This window comes from Falco biarmicus, chromosome Z (assembly GCF_023638135.1).
Source record: "Falco biarmicus isolate bFalBia1 chromosome Z, bFalBia1.pri, whole genome shotgun sequence".
Taxonomy (NCBI): domain Eukaryota; kingdom Metazoa; phylum Chordata; class Aves; order Falconiformes; family Falconidae; genus Falco; species Falco biarmicus.
The window spans coordinates 68,574,857-68,594,792 of NC_079311.1; the positions used below are offsets into that span (position 1 = coordinate 68,574,857).

General features: G+C 42.4%; 1 protein-coding gene across 2 annotated transcripts in view; it reads right to left on the reverse strand.

Moving 5' to 3' along the window:
• Positions 1–19,567, reverse strand: part of PARP8 (poly(ADP-ribose) polymerase family member 8) — a 120,115-nt gene extending 100,548 nt beyond the window's left edge. For both annotated transcript variants that reach the window (XM_056325102.1, XM_056325101.1), the window contains exons 1-2: positions 19,439–19,567; positions 18,530–18,584 (exon numbers count right to left, since the gene is read on the reverse strand). In XM_056325102.1, the coding sequence (XP_056181077.1) occupies positions 18,530–18,584; positions 19,439–19,529 (146 nt within the window). In that variant the 5' untranslated portion in view covers positions 19,530–19,567. The remainder of the gene's footprint in view (positions 1–18,529; positions 18,585–19,438) is intronic.
• Between the last annotated feature and the right edge of the window lie 369 nt (positions 19,568–19,936).

Here is a 19,936-nt window from a genome sequence, read left to right on the forward strand (position 1 = left end):
TCTCCTCATTACCCCTTTCTCTAGGCCTGTTCTGGCTCTGACTGCGCAGGGCAGCTCCAGCACACCCAGCTGAAGACTGGTTTTGTGTATCTAGGCTGACCTATGGTCCCAGGTTGGATTTTCAGCCCATGTGGCTGCTAGAAGGCATGAAGCTGGACATGGGGCAGTGAAAGAGCATTATTCCCACAATGTCCCAAAGCACTCCAGTGAAGCCAGGGACACCCCCCTGATGTCACTGAACCTTGGCATTTGTAGACTTCAAAATGAAACAAGGTGACAGCATTCACTGAGTTGCAAGACATGTATCAAAGCCAGATTAAGGCAAGACTTGCATAATCACATTGCTTTAAAATTGACGCAACAGCATTTCTCCTTGTTAACATCTGTAGATGTCCATACCCATGCAACTACACATCACCTTCCCCTATGCCATTATATAACAATTTAAACATGATTTCAAGTATGAGAATGTAAGCATACGCATTCATACAGTACAGATGCTCAAGTTCATAAACTCATGACTGGATTACATTGTTTTATCAATGCAATACCCGTCTGTGAAAGGCAACCTAATCCAGATCTTCTGCTCCATTATCTCTAACCTTTTTTAAAAATACCATCTGAGGAGAACACACAAGAGCAGAAACTATGTTGCACCAAGGCAGCTTGAGGTTAAGTTGTAAGAATGAGATATATTTATTTGGGGATCAAAATACACAGATTTAAGGGGGGGGGGGGGGGGGGGAAGCTATTCTTTTTTCTTTACTGATGAAATCTATCCTAGATGTCAAGGGCTTGATGTATCCTTCACAATCTAGTGGCTCCCGAATCTCTGTCTGCAACTGTCATTTTACTTGAAACACCACAGTGAGGCAAGAACCTCACATCTTATTAAAAGATAGCTTTAGAGCAAAATTCCATTGAAAAATACATGAAGCTACGTCACAGAATCATGGAATGGTTTTGGGTTGGAAGGGACCTTAAAGATCATCTAGTTCCAACCCCCTGCCACAGGCAGGGACACCTTCCACTAGCCCAGGTTGCTCAAAGCCCCATCCAGCCTGGCCTTGGACACTGCCAGGGATGGGGCATCCATAGCTTCTCTGGGTTCCAGTGCCTCACTACCCTCATACTGAAGGATTTCTTCCTTACATCTAATTGAAATTCACACTCTTTGAGTTTAAAGCCATTATCCCTTGTCAACTGACATCAGATGAGTTTCACTTCACAAAAGAGACTCATCTGCTGACCCAGGAGATAGAAGATAGAATGCTCATTAAAAAGTCTTTTGACATCTCCATTCCTAACCAGTCATGTCCCCTACATCTATGTTTCTGCTCTGGAGCCTGCGTCCACGGTGCTGGCATCCAAGCAGTCTTACACAATTAGTCACAGGCATACAAAAAGATTTAAGGATCGTGAGATTAGAAACCTCTGTAGCTAAATGGCAAATGAGAAGGAGGCTGGACAATGCAGACATTTTAAGAAATGTTAAGGCTCTGTTCTCAGGCCAGAGCAACCTAATTCTGGGGCTGGATGTGCTGTGGAGTCTCACAGTTGAGCATCCTGATATCTCTACCCCTGGGAACAGAGCAGGATTATATGCTACTGAAGGAAAGGGAACCACTGCCACAAAACATTTCACTGTTATTTTGGAACAAAAAGGACTGGTGTAGGTACCTAATGCTTCATGACTCTGGACAGGAGGCAAGTACCTAAAATCCCTGAGTACATGTCCTGACACAAGCCTGGCAGCTTTCCTTACTGGGCACCACAGGACATTCCCTTTGCAAAGCCTCTCCTCAGCAGCCTGCTCAGTCCTGCCAGGAGCTAGGTCCCACACCAGCAGCTCTAACACACAAGAAACCAGAGGTAGGCCAGTACACCTTGCGAGAAAAGGGCTAGAAGACATGAATAAATTTCATTCCACAGATACTTGGAGAATGATTCAAAAAGCCAACAAGTGTAAGCTTCTCTAATGCAAACATCCCACTGCCGCCTTCTTACTCATACACTGGCACTTGCTCCACATGTTCATCCATCTTCACTTTCAACAGAAAACAAAGTTCTTTCAGATTTTATTCTAAAAGATTAATGTTTTTACCATGCTGTTTCTCAAGACACCTCTGTGGGGTCATTTGCCATTTTACTAGTGTAACTGTGAAGTACCCGGTTACAAAATAAAAAAAGCTGGAAGTTCAGTGACCCAACTTCCCATCATCAACACAAGTATGTGCTTGTATCAAGCACATAAATGCGGTGTGTTACATGTTGGAGGATCCTGATGGAAGTTTCAGATAAAGTGGAATCCATCACAAATTTAATTAATAGCTAGTCCCCTAACCATTTACTCTTCTCTCTCAATGACCACGACACTGACCATGTGAGATGGTCAATGTTAATAAATATAATACTAACAAAGGAATCACCGAGTACCTCAAGCCTCTGTAAATACATATACATTACATATAAACATAAGGAGAGGTTTTAGCTAGACAGATGGCCAGACAGATACACAGGGTTAAGTTCTTCAAGTGTAAATAAAACCAGTATCATTGCTTCAGCTTTATGCAGATGGCTAAAGTTACAGGTATTTATGCAGCGAAACACAATGAAGCAATTAGGACTACAAATGGAATTCTTTCAAAATGAAATCTGGCCAAATGTTAAATATTTGCCTTAATTACACCAATAATCTCTAACTGAAATAAATGGAATGATAAAGGCAAAATATGACCAGATAAAGGAAATTAAACTGTGCTTTCTCTTAGTTAGGCTTATGTAATCTCATCAGTTTACATAGTTTAGAGGTAGAGGAACAGGTTAAATGTAGAAACCTTTTATGTATTTCATTTCAGTCAAAATACCATTCAGCAGTAAAATGCAAATGTTTATGTGATAATCACCTAAAATGTATCAAGTACAACAATAAAAACCTCAGCAGTTCTGACCGATTGACTTTGAAATATAAATAATCTACTCAGGAAAGTCCCACCTTCACCCCAGCCCACTCAGTCTTCACCTCATAGTTTAAGGATTTTTCAGTATATTATATAGTTAATCATGACCATGTTGCAATCATTAGGCATTAAAATCACTGAAGTTTGAGAGATGTAAAGGATTCTCACACAGTAGCAGCTGACATTCCAATCAATGTCCTGACACTGCAGAGCCATGGGTAGCATCCAACAAGGAACTTCAAAATACTAGGGGCAGAACAGCTCAGCTGTTTTACCTGCTTGAGCCTTGAATGCATGTCAGTCAGCCGCAAAAACTGTTGGGGTTTTGTTTATTTTATTTAGAAATACTAGAATAAGGTGTGGTATTGGTCATCCTCAGCCCTTCTATTTTGAAGGAAAGAAAATGAAACAAAACGTGGCATTGTATCTCTGAAGGAAACAATGCTACCATAATATGCAACATGTCTGGTTTCAATCTCCTGCCAGATTTATTCAGCATCATTAAAAATAAATGATAACTCTGAGAGAAAATACAGAGGCAAACAAATAAAAGCAGATACTTACATTGTGCTTATTATCTTTTAAAATATTCTAATTGTAGATGAAAGTAGGTGGTAACAAATAACATCATATTTAACTGTTTAACACACAATCTCTTTAATAAAGGTGCCTTTCCACACACAGCCAGACTTCCACTTTGCGCTGGTGTAACTCACAGCTGAATGCCGACCTGTGCTCTTTCTTTTCACTACTCCCTCCAGACTTCTATAGTCCTTCATGCAACAGCAGCAGCAACAAAAAGGAAACAGCAAACCCCTTCCTGTGACAAGGCTCTGCCATGTTCGGTCACACCTATTGTTCCCCCGAGCAATGGTGCAGAACATCTGCCACCCTCCCGGCCATTGTGGCAACTTACCAGGAAACTGAGGGGCAAAACTCATTTGCATGTGCATGTAAAAAACGCACACTGATTTGAATTAGAGGAAAATTAAAAGGAAAATAAAAAAGAAGAGTTCTTATTATGGACAGCTCAGATATGTTTAGAGCTATAAAACCTCTGAGGAAGAAGAAAGGACAAAATGCTAAAAAGAAAGCTGACGCCACTTGTCTAAAATCAACATGCATGAAGGCATTGAATACTGTCTGGAGTAGCTGTATATGCTGCAGGCTCGTGCATGCTAGTTTACTATATAAAATTAGCAATGGAAAAGAGATGCTCTCTGCTTAGCTTGTCTCCAGGAGAAAATATTTCATACTTAATCTGAAGGACTCCAACCCCTCTGGGAAGCAAAGCCAGGAAGAAAGTTCTGTGATTCATCTTCAACTCTTATTTTCCAAATTTCACAGATACTGAACTCACAGAATTCCTTCCCTTTGCCAGATGAGTTTTTGCTGGCAACAAAAGGTTCCCTGCTCCCTCCTCATATTCATTTCAGTAGTTAATTATTTATTTCCCTGACTCCCGTCGCATAGTCCTGTGGAGTTATGCTAGCTGCCAGCCTGTCACAAGTCATACTTGCCCTGACATGGGAGGAGAGCAGTCATTCAGAATTGTGCACTCCCATAGCAGGCTCTGCCATGGCACTCCACCTGGAGCAGCTCTCCATTCTACTCTGAAACATCTCTGATCAAAGACTGTCACTTCAGGTAGTTCCCACAACTGAGGTGTGGAAGAGCAGCCTTCAGGGAGGGTATATGCACAAGAATTTCACCCTCCCTCCATTTACACAGCTGCACAGGGCACAGCCCATGGCCTGTTCCTCTGACTGTACCTACTGGCACACCATCCTGCCAGGTTTCCTTAGCCATACAGGTCCTGTGTGGCGAGGGCACACTTCACCCATCCTGTGCCTACAACACTGGTGATCTGCACAACAAGCAAACCTGGTTTTCAAGCCTGACCCTTAAAAAAGCACAGATGTCCCCAAGGAGTCCAGCTCACACTAGTGAAACTCCAACAACACAGCTGCAATAGAATGAGTCTTTCATCTGTCATACTGTCACAAATCAAAGCAAAAGCCAATTGAGGAAAACCTCAAAAAGCATGGTAGAGGGCAAAAACTCATCCTCAACCACTTGTATTACTGGACAAATACATGAAAAGAACATTATAATGATCCCTAAAGCAAGTACTGAACACCCTGGAAGTTCCGAGTGATTAATAGCACTATGCACCCAATGAAAAGTGCATTGTTACTGACACACATCAGAAAGTTTCCTGTATTCAGGGGAACAGAATTACAAGACCATTACTGGACAGATCCTCCTAAAGGTCCATAAAGAGTAAGTAGCCTGTAAAATGAATAATAGGAAAACATATAAAAACAACTGTTTTTTTTTTAATTTGCTTTGCAGTTCTATTTAAAACATTTTCTATAATGCATAAGAGCACACAGTGTTTATTATTTTGAGCCAAAATGCATTCTTCCACCTGTGCTGCATCTACAGTGAAAGACCTGAAACTCACGCTATCTCTGAACATATCTGTTCAGTCTTTACTTAGATACAACGGAAATCTCAAAAACATCCCAGCTAAAAAAGTTTCTTGAATCTTGTCCTAGTTTTGGCTGGGATAGAGTTAATTTTCTTCTTGGTAGCTAGTGCAGTGTTGTGTTTTGGCTTGGTACTTCATTACCAGCTGGTGTTAAACCATGACAAACCTAAATCAGGTTTACAAATCTAAATAAGCTGCAGTTGCAATTATTTCAGCAGTGATTTTTTTTCTAGCCACCCACATATTAGGCACCAAAAAGAGAATAACAAACAGCAATTAACAGGTGATCACTCTGATTAGCAGTCTGAGCACCTATTGTTATTCTGGTGAAACTTCCCAAGATTCACAACAAGCACTTCAGGATATACACATAATCTGAAGAGAACTGGGAAACACGTGATCTATAGCTGCTCTATGGTGTTAACCTGCACAGTACAGTTGTTTAATACAAACTATTCCACATCTGTCTGCTTCAACAATGTGAATGCAACAGACGCCAGTTTTTGTCAGAATAAATCAGTATGCAGAGCACCTCTGGAAAGCAAAAGGCCAGAATAAAGAAGGGTGGAAAATGACAAGTTGGGAAGGAATGGAAAGACAATTGTAAGGAGCCTATGCTCTCCAGTGACACAGCCGAAACAGAAACAGCACAGCCAGGGTTGGTGTGAAACCTTCATTAACGTCTGCAGACTGAAGTCACCATTATCTCTTAAGGGGGAGTGCAAAAGTGGTATTTTCTGTGGTACAAGATCCCCCTTGTGTCAGAGGGATCCTGTGGGCACATCTATGCTGCAGACAGGCAAGTCTTTTGTCAAGCTCACCTTAGCACTGAAAAGAGACCACTCTTGTGTCTTGGCTAGTGCCTTTGTTCAGGGGGTTGCACCACATGCAAACCTGCGACTCGAGTGCCCCACTGCTGAGAACACCTGTTTGCTATGCAGGAAAACTTTTCCTCTATCACTTTGGGCATCTCTGCCCCATTTTTGTGTCATCCCCCGGCCCTCAATATGAGCCATTCCCAAATAATGTAATTTATATCTCACTTTATCAGTTTCCATGAAACTTGTCCTTACCTGTCACCTAAACAAATAACGTGTAATTTCACTTTGGTATGTAACTAATCATGCATATATTAAACTATTCCATTATAAATCAATGAAGATAACATACTGCATTTATGCTTAGCTTTACTCCAAACTTCCTTAACAAGACGAATATAGTTATAGACAGGTCCTCAGTGCTACACATTGGCACAAATTTACTGAATTCCATGGCACTTTGTCAGTTTAAATTAGCTGAGAATATGGTAACAATATTACAGCACATAAAGTACAAGAGAGAATTAACTTGGGACAAAATACAGATGGGAATACACTGTAAGCAGCCAGAGTAATGAGAAATGCACATTAATACCAGAAATTCATAATGATTTGCTCAGCACTTACGTCAAAAGTTCTGCAAACATTACGTACGCTGAAATATGCTGTAAGCATGCTTTAGAACTTGCCACGCCAGACAAGACATGCCACCTTTCACAGTGGCCTTTTGCTGTCTAAACTCTCAAGTTACTGAACACTGATTTAGTGTTTACCAAATTACTGAATTCTGATTTAGTGCTAAATTCTTAATTTAGTCTTTAAAAATACATGTGCACAAAGTTCAGGTCAAGCTGACCCTCCAGAGTTGACAAAATTGACAAGGGGCTTCTAATAAATGGATTCAGCCTTGGGAAGGATGGAAGACAAAGAACAGATGACAAAAAGAACGTAATTATCTAAGAAAGAAGCCTTCAAGGGAGAAAGTTCTGGCCACATGAGAAGTCAAGCTGGTAGGGGGTTGCAGCCCACATACATCAACAGAAAATTAGTTGAAAGTAGGACAAAGGTAACTGTGGCAGTGGGAGATCACGACCTCTGACTCAAATAGCGCCCTGGAAATAGCAGTACTATCTGAGGGTGCATGCTAATCTGCATTAGAAGCAAGAAACTTGTAACCAATTGTGTCTGTGAATGACAATGAATATGCAATGTACTATGAATATGCAACACTTTACTGTATATATAATGTGTACCCTCAAGCAGCTTGGTGTGCATTTTAGGAGGAAAAATCTCCCCTGCACCTAGCACTGCGATAAACCAATGTCAGCTTTCTAAACTATCACTTTGTTTGGCGAGTTTTCTTGGTTATGATTTTCAGTAACACTTTCAAACACTTGACCCACTGTGCTGTTGTCTGGTTATGCCTTACTAATAGGGGAAGTAAGAAAGGACTCTGTAGCAAGGGTAAAGCTTTTGCTGACCCTAAATGATGGTTGGTTTCATAGAATCATAGTCATTTAGGTTGGAAAAGACCTTGCAGATGATCTCAAGTCCAACCATTAACCCAGGACTGCCAATACCACTAAACCATGTTGCTAAGCACCGCATCTATAAGTCTTTTAAATACCTCCAGGGCTGGTGATTCCATCTCCATGGGCAGCACATGCCAATACCTGACAACTCTTTTGGAGAAGAATCTTTCCCTAATACCCGATACAAACCTTCCATGATACAACTTGAGGCCATTTCCTCTTGTCCTAACATTTGTTTCTTGGGAGAAGAGACTGACACCCACCTTGCCACAATCTCCTCTTAGGTAGCTGTAGAGAGCAGTAAGATCCTGCTCTGAGTCTCCCCTCCAGAGTAAACACCCCCAGTTCCTTCAGCTGCTCCTCAGAAGACCTGTGCTCTGGACCCTTCACCAGCTTCATTGCCCTTCTCTGGACACGCCCCACCACCTCAGTGTCCCTCTTGCAGTGAGGGCCCGAGGCTGAACACAGGAGTCGAGGGGCGGCACCACCAGTGCCCAGTGCAGGGGGATGATCACTGCCCTGGTCCTGCTGGCCACGCTGTTTCCCATACAAGCCAGGATGCTGTTGGCCACCTTGGCCGCCTGGGCACACACTGCTGGCTCGTGTTCAGCCAGCTGCCGACCAGCACCCTCAGGTCCTTTTCTGCTCAACAGCTTTCCAGCTGCCCTTCCCCCAGCACTGAGCCTGGTTGAACCTCACACAACTGGCCTGGGCCCATCGCTCCAGCCTGCCCAGACCCCCCTGCAGAGCCTCCTGCCCTACAGCAGATCAACGCTCCCCCCAGCTGGGGGTCACCTGTGAACTCACTGAGGGGGCACTCCATCCCCTCGTACAGGCTGTCGATAAAGCTATTAAACAGAACCGGCCCCAGCACGGAGCCCTGCGGAACACCACTGGTGACCCCTCGCCAGCTGGATGTAACTCCATCCCCCACCACGCTCGGGGCTCGGCCAGCCAGCCAGCTTTATACCCGGCGCAGAGTGCACCTGTCCAGGCCACGAGCAGCCAGTGTCTCCAGGAGAATGCTGTGGGAGATGGCGTCAGAGGCTTCACTAAAGTCCAGGTAGACAACATCCACAGCCTTTCCCTCATCCACTAGGCAGGTGTTATCCTGTCATAGAAGGAGATGAGGCTGGTTTGGCAGGACCTGCCTTTCACAAACCCGTGCTGGCTGGGCCTGATCCCCTGGCTGTCCTGCACATGCCACGTGATGGCACTCAGGATGATCTGCTCCATGACCTTCCCCAGCGCCGAGGTCAGGCTGACAGGCCTGTAGTTCCCCAGATCCTCCTTCCTGCCTTTCTTGTAGATGAACCACACTGGCTAACATCCAGTCTTCCGGGATCTCTCCAGTTTGCCAGCACTGTTGATAAACGATGGAGAGCGGCTTGGTGAGCTCCTCTGCCAGCTCCCTTGGTACCCTCTGGTGGAACCCATCTGGCCACACAGACAGGTGCATGTCTAAGTTTGTGTCCTCTATGAGCAAAACCAACAGCTTTTATAACTTTTATCCTGACTCATGTAACTCCAACTGCTGTTCTGCTCATGGACAGAAAATGCCTACTCCTTATTAGCACAGTGGGAGGTCGGTGTCTTCCACACACCCATGCCTGCCTTGAAGCCAGACACTGCTAAATGTAAAGGCTATTTACACTCCGTATCTCTGTGTTTGTTGTCCTTGGCAAAGGTCAGTTTTTAGCTGAACTGCAGGATGAATGTGTTTCTTCATGCCTTAAATAAAGGCATACATTTTTATGAAGTAGTATTTTTTAATAGCTACTTATTAATGTTTATACACAGAAACAGTATAGTAAGGAATTACTCATCAAAAGAGGGACAATCTAAAACAAGTAAAAGCTTACAAGTAAAATATAAATTCAGGTACAGAAAGAGCCTGGAGTCTCCCTGCACTCATCTGCTCCCTACCGTGTAGTTCATGGGGAGAATTTATTTCTTTTAATTCACTATATATAGCTAAAACCAAATAAATACTAGAATTTCTCAAAATTTGTCATTTTAAATATGAACACCAAACCAAATAAGTAAAATGTAACAGGTAAAACATGGAATTTTTAAATGTCCTTAGATTACCCACAAAATACTTTAAGATGAAGAACTAAACTGGTAGCTGCTAATCCCATTCAATTTTACTTCAGTAATGAGTATCGAACAGCTTTAACCAACACTTAAGTTTGCTGTAAAAATTCCATAAATAGCTAAACCTGGCACAGGGAACATGTAGAAAGCAGGACTTATGCCAAAGGCAGTGCTGCTCTTGTATTCTACAGATACTAAAAAAAAGAAAAAGTATGTGCACATAGGTCTGCTGAAGGCAAGACAGCTTACATCTTTGGTCAGCTGATGATTGCGACTCCTCACTTCATACTCTAGAGACCAATACTAAACTAATTTACAATTTCTGTTGGTTTGACTGAACAGAACCAGTGTATGCCCAAGGAGATTGTGGCAGAGGGTATGTTCCTCCTGTTGCCACCTAAACAGCCAGTTTCGATTTCACTGTTCTTGTCATCCACTAAAACATGACTCCTTCTTCAACATAGGCCTACAAAATCCTCCAACTGAAATTCTATGCCAAGCCTAACAAGCCTTTTTCTATAGGATGGTTAAAAGTCTTTGCAGCAAAATAATTCTACAGCACTATACCTTCCTAAAAGAAAATAATTAATAAGCTTGGTTTTCAGCTGCAAATCCATTAAAGCTACAAACATGTATGAAAGGTTTCATGTAACATTCATAGAACCATCCTAAACCAGCAGACTATGCAATTCCCTGCCTATAAGGGAAAGCCACTGATAGTGCTTATAATCGCTGCACTAAGGCATTAACCAAATATGTTTTCCAGAATTTTTTAATATTTGAAAGTTAAATTTTTCAGTCTGACTGTAAAACTCTTTTTTTTTTTTTTTAACGTTTCCATTTTTGCACAAATATATACTGAAATGATCTGATTTCACACAGTTTTGAACTGGACAAAGTCAACATTATCCTTTCAGGTGTTTTCACAGAATAGTTCTTGTGAAGAAATCACTATTTTTATTTCAACAAACAGTTATACCTACAAAAAACTCTGAATTTTGGGACTCAGCTGAAGAAAATGAAAAAAAAAAACCCTAAAATAAAATATTCTACTGTTTGCAGAAAAGCTAATGACCTGGAATACCATGTCTAAGCCATAGCCTATTTTTTTCTACTTAAGAGCAAATGCTGTCTGTCACAAACACCTTATTGGGTAGAAACATGACAGCTGAACTTTGCAAACTAATCCTGCCTTCCAGCTTGGCTCTTAACATATGAAAAATTCTTACCTATAAACATAAAATGGCGCATTCATTTAAAGCAACAACATTTCAAGATGGCAACCTGTACAAGATGAAATGCAGAATGCTACACAGTTTGAAGGGAACTTACTCTTCATTACATACTGCTTTCCACAAATGGCACTCTCTTTTGGCAAACAGCACATTTCATTACACAGGAGACATGCTGTTGCCCCTTTATTTCTGATAAATGCCTGAAGGCTAGAAGGAGACATTTGGAGGTTTGCTAGTTTCTTTGAGCCTCCTCTCTGCCCCCAATTCTATGCACCAGACAGGCTCCTGCTGAGCACTACAGAAGTGTCCCCCAGAAGGAGTGATTCAGCTCAATCCTAACTGTCAGGACACACCACCGTTGTCTACAACAGCCAGGAGAAGCCAAAGCCTTCTACAGGGCTTACACAGCTCCTCTGCCTTCAAGCAAGCTATGGAAAAATACCTTCCAACCTTCACCCAAGCCTGTTTTCTGCCTGTTACCTTACATGAGCATGTACAAGACCATGACTTACTCTCACTGGATTACACCACGCCAACGGCACATATGATGGTGCTCAGCCCTTGCTGTAGAACACAACACCTGACATAAACATCACTGGAGATAATGAGTCCTCCCAGAAGTCTGACTCAGAAAAGCAACAGCTGTTTCCAGTCCTTAGGTAAGGCTCTTTCCCGCTCCTCCTCCCATAGAAATAGGTGGGATGCAACCTCATGTGAGCATGCAGAACGCTGTCAGGGGAAGGAGATGTTATTTCTGTGCCTTGTTTAGTCCCTCTTCCTTCAATGAGATTTTCTAGCTATTGCTGCACAGAATAGTAGGCTTATCTTAACGAGTCAATTTTACCCTGTTGAAAGGAGCTCCTTTTCCTCAGATGAGGCCAGTTCAATGAAACATTTGCAAAAATCTTCACCCTCCTGTAGGAAGGAAGACTCTAATTCTCATGAGCTGTCCTTTTAAGCAGGATTTCTTTACTGCCAAGGCAGAATTATACATTTAGAGTTTTCCTAGATTTACTCACATGCCATCCCTTTCTTAGTTTTAATTGTAACTAAAGTGAAGTCTTCCAGCAGTTTAAAATTTACTTTCCCTCTAGGTGCTGAAGCTTATTAAAGTAGGTATTTTGACTCTGAGTGATTAGACTCTGACTCAAATGAGAACTCATATTCTGTGCAGTAAGTAATCCATGGAAAAAATATGCCAACAGGTATCTTCAGCTCTTTATAAGCAATGAAAAATACAGGAAATTATTAGAGACTAACAGGAAAAGCCAGAAATGGCATTAGTCCCAGTACAGAGAAAAGTGAACTAAATTAATTTTGTCAGAGTCAACTCTGCTTTCAAATTTATTTGTCTTATTATATTAACACTTCAACAATGACATCCTACAGGGCTATTTTTGGTACTTAATATGTTAAAGTACAAGATGAAAGCAGAGGAAGAAGTTACTGAAAACGTTTTCTGTAAAGACTTTCAAGCACTCTTCCCAACGCTGTCCTAGTGAACCACTCAAACAACAGTGCATACATTTATAAGACAGAAACACCTGCAAAAAGATTGTGATGCTTTTTAAAAGTGCTAAGCAATGCACAGTAATACTGAGACCACTACAGGGTGTGGGAGTTCAGTACTTCTGAAAACTAGGCCATTCATTTAAGTGTCTACGAATAATTTTTTCTCACTGAAAAGTAGGCATTCACAGTTCGAATGTATTGTTCTCAGTACACAGTATGTAGTTCAAAGAGGACAGCCACTCACTTCATCAGACCAGTAAGAGATCTCCACAAGACCATACTCTGCCTGAAGTATGTGATTTTCACAAGATGCAATGATGGGGACTGTGTTAGTTTCAGAGAGCGCCGATTTTCTAAGAGCAAGGCAAGACGGATCGGTCTGACACAGGACCATCAAAAAAAGCAAGAGTTCAGTAACATTGTGAGTAGAATGGTGTTGATTTTGCTTTTCACAAACCCTCAACACTGCACTTAATGAATTTTCTACTACAGTGTTCTACTGTAGTAGAATTAATTACAGTTCTACTGTAGAAGGATTAATCACTTGTTAAATCACACCTACTGAATTTCTTGTACTATCTACCAAAAAAATGTCTATAGGAATGTATGGGCAGGTTTCATGTATGTACTATGCTGTGCAAATATTAGAAGGTAGTGTAAAGTCAGAATAGGTATGTTAGCAGGAATTCTTAAAAAGGAAAATGCTTGCTTTAAAGAGATTTTAAAACTGAAACTTAACTAATAGCTAACACAAAATTATTTTTAAAAGCACCCAAGGCTGTATTCAACATTACTTCATGTACAGAATTTTTAATGAAGAAATGAAGATCACAATGCTTGCCATGTTATGTCTAAATGAGATTCCTGTCTCGTATCACAGATTTCTCTCCCAGGAAATGGTGCAGTTCCAGCAAAAAATGTTAAGCCATATTTGATAGTAAAGTTAAAATTAAAAGACAATGTACAATCTTCCAGGCATTCTGAAATAGCAGTAAACAGATGACTATGTACAAGCTTTATCTAGTTTTCACCCCTCTCTGGCTGTAGAGGTAGATTTTAGGAATGTAATTACCTGTTTAATAACCTAAACACAAAGTTCAGCACAGCCATCAGCAACAGAAGATGGACTGTACTTGTGCCAGCCCTTCCCAAGCCCTGTACAAACCTGATTCCAGTTAAACTAAAACCATTCAGAGCAATGGATTGCATGAAAATTATCTTATCTTCTTAAGTCACACTTTCATGGACACCTTCATTTATATAAACGACCACTGATTCTAAAACAACAGTCCAGCCTTCTCTTCCCAAACCTTGCATTGCCAGCAAATACACTGCTACGCAGTGAACCCAACAAAGGAGCTAGGTTAAAGCCAACCTATCCAAAAAAGGCTGCTCTTAAACTAGGTCATTTTGGAAAGAACAAAATGAAAATGTTCAGAAAAGTGTTACATTTTGATGTTTTCTGATTAACCTAATTTTATGTTTTGGCTTAAAAAATGTTTTTAAGTCCTCTCTCTCCTTTTCTGCTACAGTATATATAAATAGAACACAAATTTTAAGATAAAAACACACATCAATTAGCTCCAAACCATTTTTCTTCACAGTTTATTTTGTACTGAAGACTTTCAGCACTATCAGAGTGACATCAGACTTTCAAAATTATTCACCAAATGGAATCTCCTATGTAGGCATTTTTATTACATTCACGTAAGTAGCAAGAGGGCATACCACTAAAGGGGGAAAAAAGGTTATCTGTATCTATCATAAAGTGGTTCAAACACCTGGTGGACATAATGTGATAGGACTTCAGCCAATGGTTTTCATCTCTAGCTATAGAAAGCCACAAAGAATTTAGTTACTCTTTCAGTGGCACAGCTCTGCAGCTGTGAAGTATTTCACTGCTACAGCGAGGTGGGAATTAATTTATCGATTTACATGTGAATTTCTGATACTTTCTGATACTACAACCTTAAGCACTACGTATACCTCTTGAACAGAAAACAAAAAGCCAAATATTCAAAATCAAAACAGCCCAAGTTAACAATCTGTCATTATCTTAAGCAAAAGTAAACGACTAATTCAGACTAAAATTAAACTTTCCTAGCTTCTTTGGAACTGCCGTTGTTATTATCACCGTGTTAACGCATACAAAGCAGAACACAAGAGTCCACTGTAAAATAGGAGATGGAAATTTTGCTAACAAAATTAATCTGTTTGTTCAGTTCTTACAGGTCTTATGTAGTTTCTTCACAGTATGCTGCAGTATTAAATCTGTTTGCATGCGCAGCCTTATTGGCATTGTCCCTCGCTGCCAATGAGAGTTAAGTACATATTTGAATGAGTAAGTATGCTAAGACTGATATGATGTCCTTATTTAGCCTTAGGGGAAAAAAAAAAAAAGGTGTGTATGAGAAAAACACTAAAAAAAGGAAACACCTTTTTTTCAGGACAACCAAGCACTGCTTCTATGTAAACCATGCCAAATTACATCTAAAGTGAAAACAACTTCAGGGCATCACACATTTTTATTTGAAAGGTGACAAATCAGCAGTTCTGTTCAGTCTGCATAGTTCTGGAGGAGCAATGTGTCATACAGGGCAGAAAACGCAAAAAGGAAACAAAAAGTTCTTTTTTAAAAAAAAAGATAACTTCACATGTTCACATTTTAATATCCTTTTTACAACTTGTGGTAAAAAAGCATAAATAATCCAGCCATTTCTGATATTCTGCCAGATGTAGTTAAAGGAGAGTAAATCTTGCACAGTCACAGCACCTGAATGAACACCTCACTTCATAAGAAAACTATTACCCTACTGATTGGCTTCTGACAATGAAATTAAAAATTATGAAACTGATGAACCATCTGTCCTATGTAGTGCCCACATTATGCACAGAGAAGTGCTTTCATGAATAAATTACTAATTACAACCTTCCCAAACAAGGAAGCATCTCTGCGGTGTCAAAAAACTAATAATTTGGAAGTGTGAACACAGTGCATTTAAAAAAAAAAAAAGGTACAGTGGAATACAGTCCAAAATTATTAACTAAACTACTGCAACTTTACTGTGGGAATACAAGTTAACTCCACTGAAGCAATGATAAATGTGCTCCAGATCAGGTCTATCTATCTGGATTGATTTGCAGCGTGGTTATGTACTACCTCAATATTTGAATAGCACTAATGTAGGAAGAGGCTCTGCAATCAATACAAGCAGCTGGGAAAAATCAGGAAGAGTCAGAGAAACTGGTCCCAAGAACAAAAATCTTCACACAGATAAACATTAACAATTTAAAGAACAAACACAAATAAACCTTAGGTCCTCATCATAACTGAAATAACACTGATACACTGACTTCCATGGGCTTACATTGATTTACCAAGAATCTGGCTCTGAGTTTTAAGAACACCGATAAATGGACTTAATGGGCACTAGAGGCAACTCCAGTATGCAGAGGAAAACCCCCAGTGATGTTTAACCTGCTAGTATTGTCACCTGCTTTTACTCAAGGGTAAGAGAAAGCTTCCTTCTCAAACAGAAAGCAAATTGCCTTCTTTGAAGGGTTTCTGCTCTTCCACCTAACCACTATGGGCAAAAGAAAGCTGTAATACTCGCCAACCTACAGGAACACCTAAAGGAAATAACACATAGAAATGGCTTAGCTGCAAGCACAGGTAATGAGTGCTAAGTACTGTAATCTTTCTTACATGCAGTCTCTACTCTTACTCATTAAATATGTTTCTTGGTTTGAACATCCATCCAGTGAACATCCACCGCTCTGCCCGTTACTCAAAAGCCTGTATTCCTGTCCATCTGAGAAACAAAGTAATCGGGCTGAGTATCTGAAGTAACTGGACAAGGCCTGTTGGCCGATACTCAAGCCTGTGATCTTGAGCTAACAGAGGTTCTGTCATTCAGTGAAAATTCCTGAGTGCAAGCCAAAAAATGGGGTCAACACTCAGGAAGTCCACAGCTGCAGCAGTGGCAGTAAGGAAAAACTGATGGCCAAATGCAAGAAAAAGATCCTCAGACAGCCTTGTACCCTCCTAAGCTGTTACCATGTGCAAGTCACTGCTGTTGACCCTGTACTGGAGACTTACCCGAATACAGCATACAGCGCAGAATAGCTGCTGCTCAGCCAGCACCTTCTCTAAGTAGGCACCACCGCTGTGAGAAACTTAAGTTTGCCCCTTAATAGTTAAGGCTTCAGGTTTTCGTTTTATGTACTTCACAAGAGCCCTTGTTACCATAAACCGCCACTCAGTACACCACTGTACACTAAGAATACTGTATAATGTTTTTTGAAATCACAATACAAACAAGCAGAGAACATGAAACCCTTATCTAAAAGGATGCTTGTTAAGTGTCCTCAAAACGTGAAAAGGAAAGTGAAATTTCAGTATGTTCCAAGTAACAACCCACATTTCTATAAACATAACATTTGTTTCTCAATTCAGCTTGAATTTTCAAGGTCCTAAAACTAGCTGCCAGCCAACAGTTTCCTAAGCAAGTGCTGACCCCAGTTAAAATTCAAAGCTGAAGGATCTAAGGTCCTCTTCCGTTTCTTGCTGTAGAAGTGATGACGTTTTGTTTCAACATTTATAACCCAGTTTGTTTCCCAATCAGTTGTGCCCTCCGGCTTTTTACTTCATTCAGCTTGGAAAATAGAAACAATAGACAGGTTTCACTTCCTGGTTTCTTGCTGCAATATTTGGTTTAGAAAACAGTGCAAAGTAACTTTCTAATTCAGTCGCTTTAAGGACATAATAAATAATACTTCTGTCAGACAATTTTTACCCTATCAAGCCTTTAAAAATTGTATTTTAAAACCCAACCAAAACAAAACATATACTAAATCCCTAATGAAAGAGTATACTACAAACAACCTAAAAATGGCTTCAGTTCTCAGCTACTGGGTGAACTATTCTGCTCCACTGAAAATGACAGAAATTGTCTTCTCGTTTAGTAGGAAGAAGCAGGGTAGTGTAGTGGGAAAGCATTTTTCTGAGCAATCTTGCAGGCTGGGTCCAACTGGGAGACTGGTCCTGAAGCCAGACCCAGAGGCACGCATACGGGAGAACTGATGCCTGTGGGAGTGCTGCCTACACAAAACCAAACCAAGACTTCCCGCCAAGTCTAATAAAATTCAGCTAAAAGGTAAGAGAATGACATAGCATTACAGTGTTAACACCTCATTAGCAAAAGGTATCTAAGAATCTGGGAAACAAAAAGGATGTGTTCAAGCTTTACATGTATTTCCTTTTGCAAACAAACATAACAAATGCTGAAATACAATTTAAAAACATGTACATGCGCAACCCAGTTTATAACCAAAAGCTAAGACCACTCAGAAATAATGTTTGTGCTACCAATTCCATAAACACATTTTTTAGCCTTATAAGCTATACTGACATTTCACTTAACATCTCAGGAATTTGATTTGGTCAATTGCAGACAGTCTTGCATCTGTCATGGGACTAAATATGGCTCTCATGTAAGAGAGTAAGGTGCTGATGTGAAATCTGGCCTACTTGCTATTAAAATCTTAACTTTTCCCAGTTTTTTAACATGAATTAGCTCTATATCATATGTTGATGCCTTTACTGTGTTTCTGTTAACGTACAGCAGAAATTCTATGACCTACATAAATTTAAAATAAAGAGAAACAATGAAGCTGCACAGAGCAGTGCTCAGAGGAATGAGGCTGACAACTACGGATCACCTTTCTGATCACCTCCATCGCCACTTCTCAGTTTACGTTTCTGTGAGGCAGATTATTTACTGATCCTCCTTGCAAAAGGAAGAAAACAAAACAGCCTGCCACGGTATCGAACCACCGCACCTCAGAAACTGAAGAGATTCATTACTGTAAAAAAAAGTACCTTTTGGAGCCTCCAGTATAGGTGAAGGTAAAGGTGGCGTCTGAGTACCTGAAATCTGAAAGACCAAAAGCTGCGTTATTACAACTTGTCTTTTATTTTGGCCGAAACAGCCGCGGTTTTATGGACCGGCATTCAGCGACCGACACGGGGGTGGGTGTCGGGGTGTCGGGGTGTATCAGAGGAAATGCATCTCCCCCCCAGCCGCTCGCAACAAGTGCCCGGTGCTATGGCAACGGCAGGGATTTCAATTGTCAGAAACGGCAACAGGCAGCCGCGAGCCGGGCTCCTGCGACGGCTCGTCACGGCCGCCACCGCACCGGCACCGGCACCGGCACCGGCGAGGAAGCCGCGAAACCCGCGGGGCGCGGGAGCGGGGAGGTATCTGCACGGAAAGGGGGCTCGTTTGCCGCTGGCCATGCCGCCGGCCCTGAAGCCAGGCGGGCGGGCGGGGGTAAGGGCAGGCACCGAGGGGGGACAGGAGCCCGGCCGCCCCGAAAACAGCCTGGTAGCGGCCGCCGGAGCAAAAAAACACCAGGGCTGCGCTCGGCTGGGCGCTCACACCAGCAGCTGCGGGCTGCGTCAGGCGGCGGGGGGGCACGCACACGCACCCCCGCACACACTCACCCTCACCCACACCCACCCGCCTTGGCGTGTTCCCACCGCCACGCTCCCTGACTCGGGTTCCCCCCCACCCCCACTTCCCGGCCGGCTCCTGGTCTCATCTGCCCTCACATGCCCTCGGAAGGAGAGGAGGAGGAGGAGGATGAAGAAGGGGCTGAGGGCAGGCCGCCGCTCTCGGGAACGGCGGCGAAGGGCACGGGCAGCCGCGCCGCGCCGGCAGCGGGGTCTGGGGCGGGCGGCGCCGGCAGCCTCCGCGCCGCCAACCTGGCGCCCGGGAGGGAAACTCACCTGCAAACAGGCAGTCCTTCTCCGCCTTGCACTTTTGGATCACAACGTCAATATCCTTCTGAATCCTCTCTTGTCTTGAACACATCCCCATGAAATAAATCCCAGGGGAAAAAAAAAAGCAGCCTTTATTTCCACCCCACCCCACCCCCCGCGCTACCAGATTTTAAGTCAGTCCGGGAGATGGACCCCGGGGCTGGCGAGCAGGAGCCTCCCCGGCGGCCCGGAGGGATCCGCTCGGCCCGTTGGAGGACGGAGGAGGAAGGCGGCGGGAGCCGATGTTGCATGCCCAGATGTGCCCGCCCAGATGTGCCGCCGCTGCCGGCGAATGGCAATTTCCTCACAATGGATCCCGCGGAGTGTGGCGGCGGCGACACGGAATCCCCCCACCCCCCACGCCCTCTGTTTTTTTGGGGGTTGGTTGGCTGGTTTGGTCTTTTTTTGGAGGAGAGAGGAAGGAAGAAAAAAAAAGGGGGGGGGGGGGGAGGGGGGGCCAAGCCG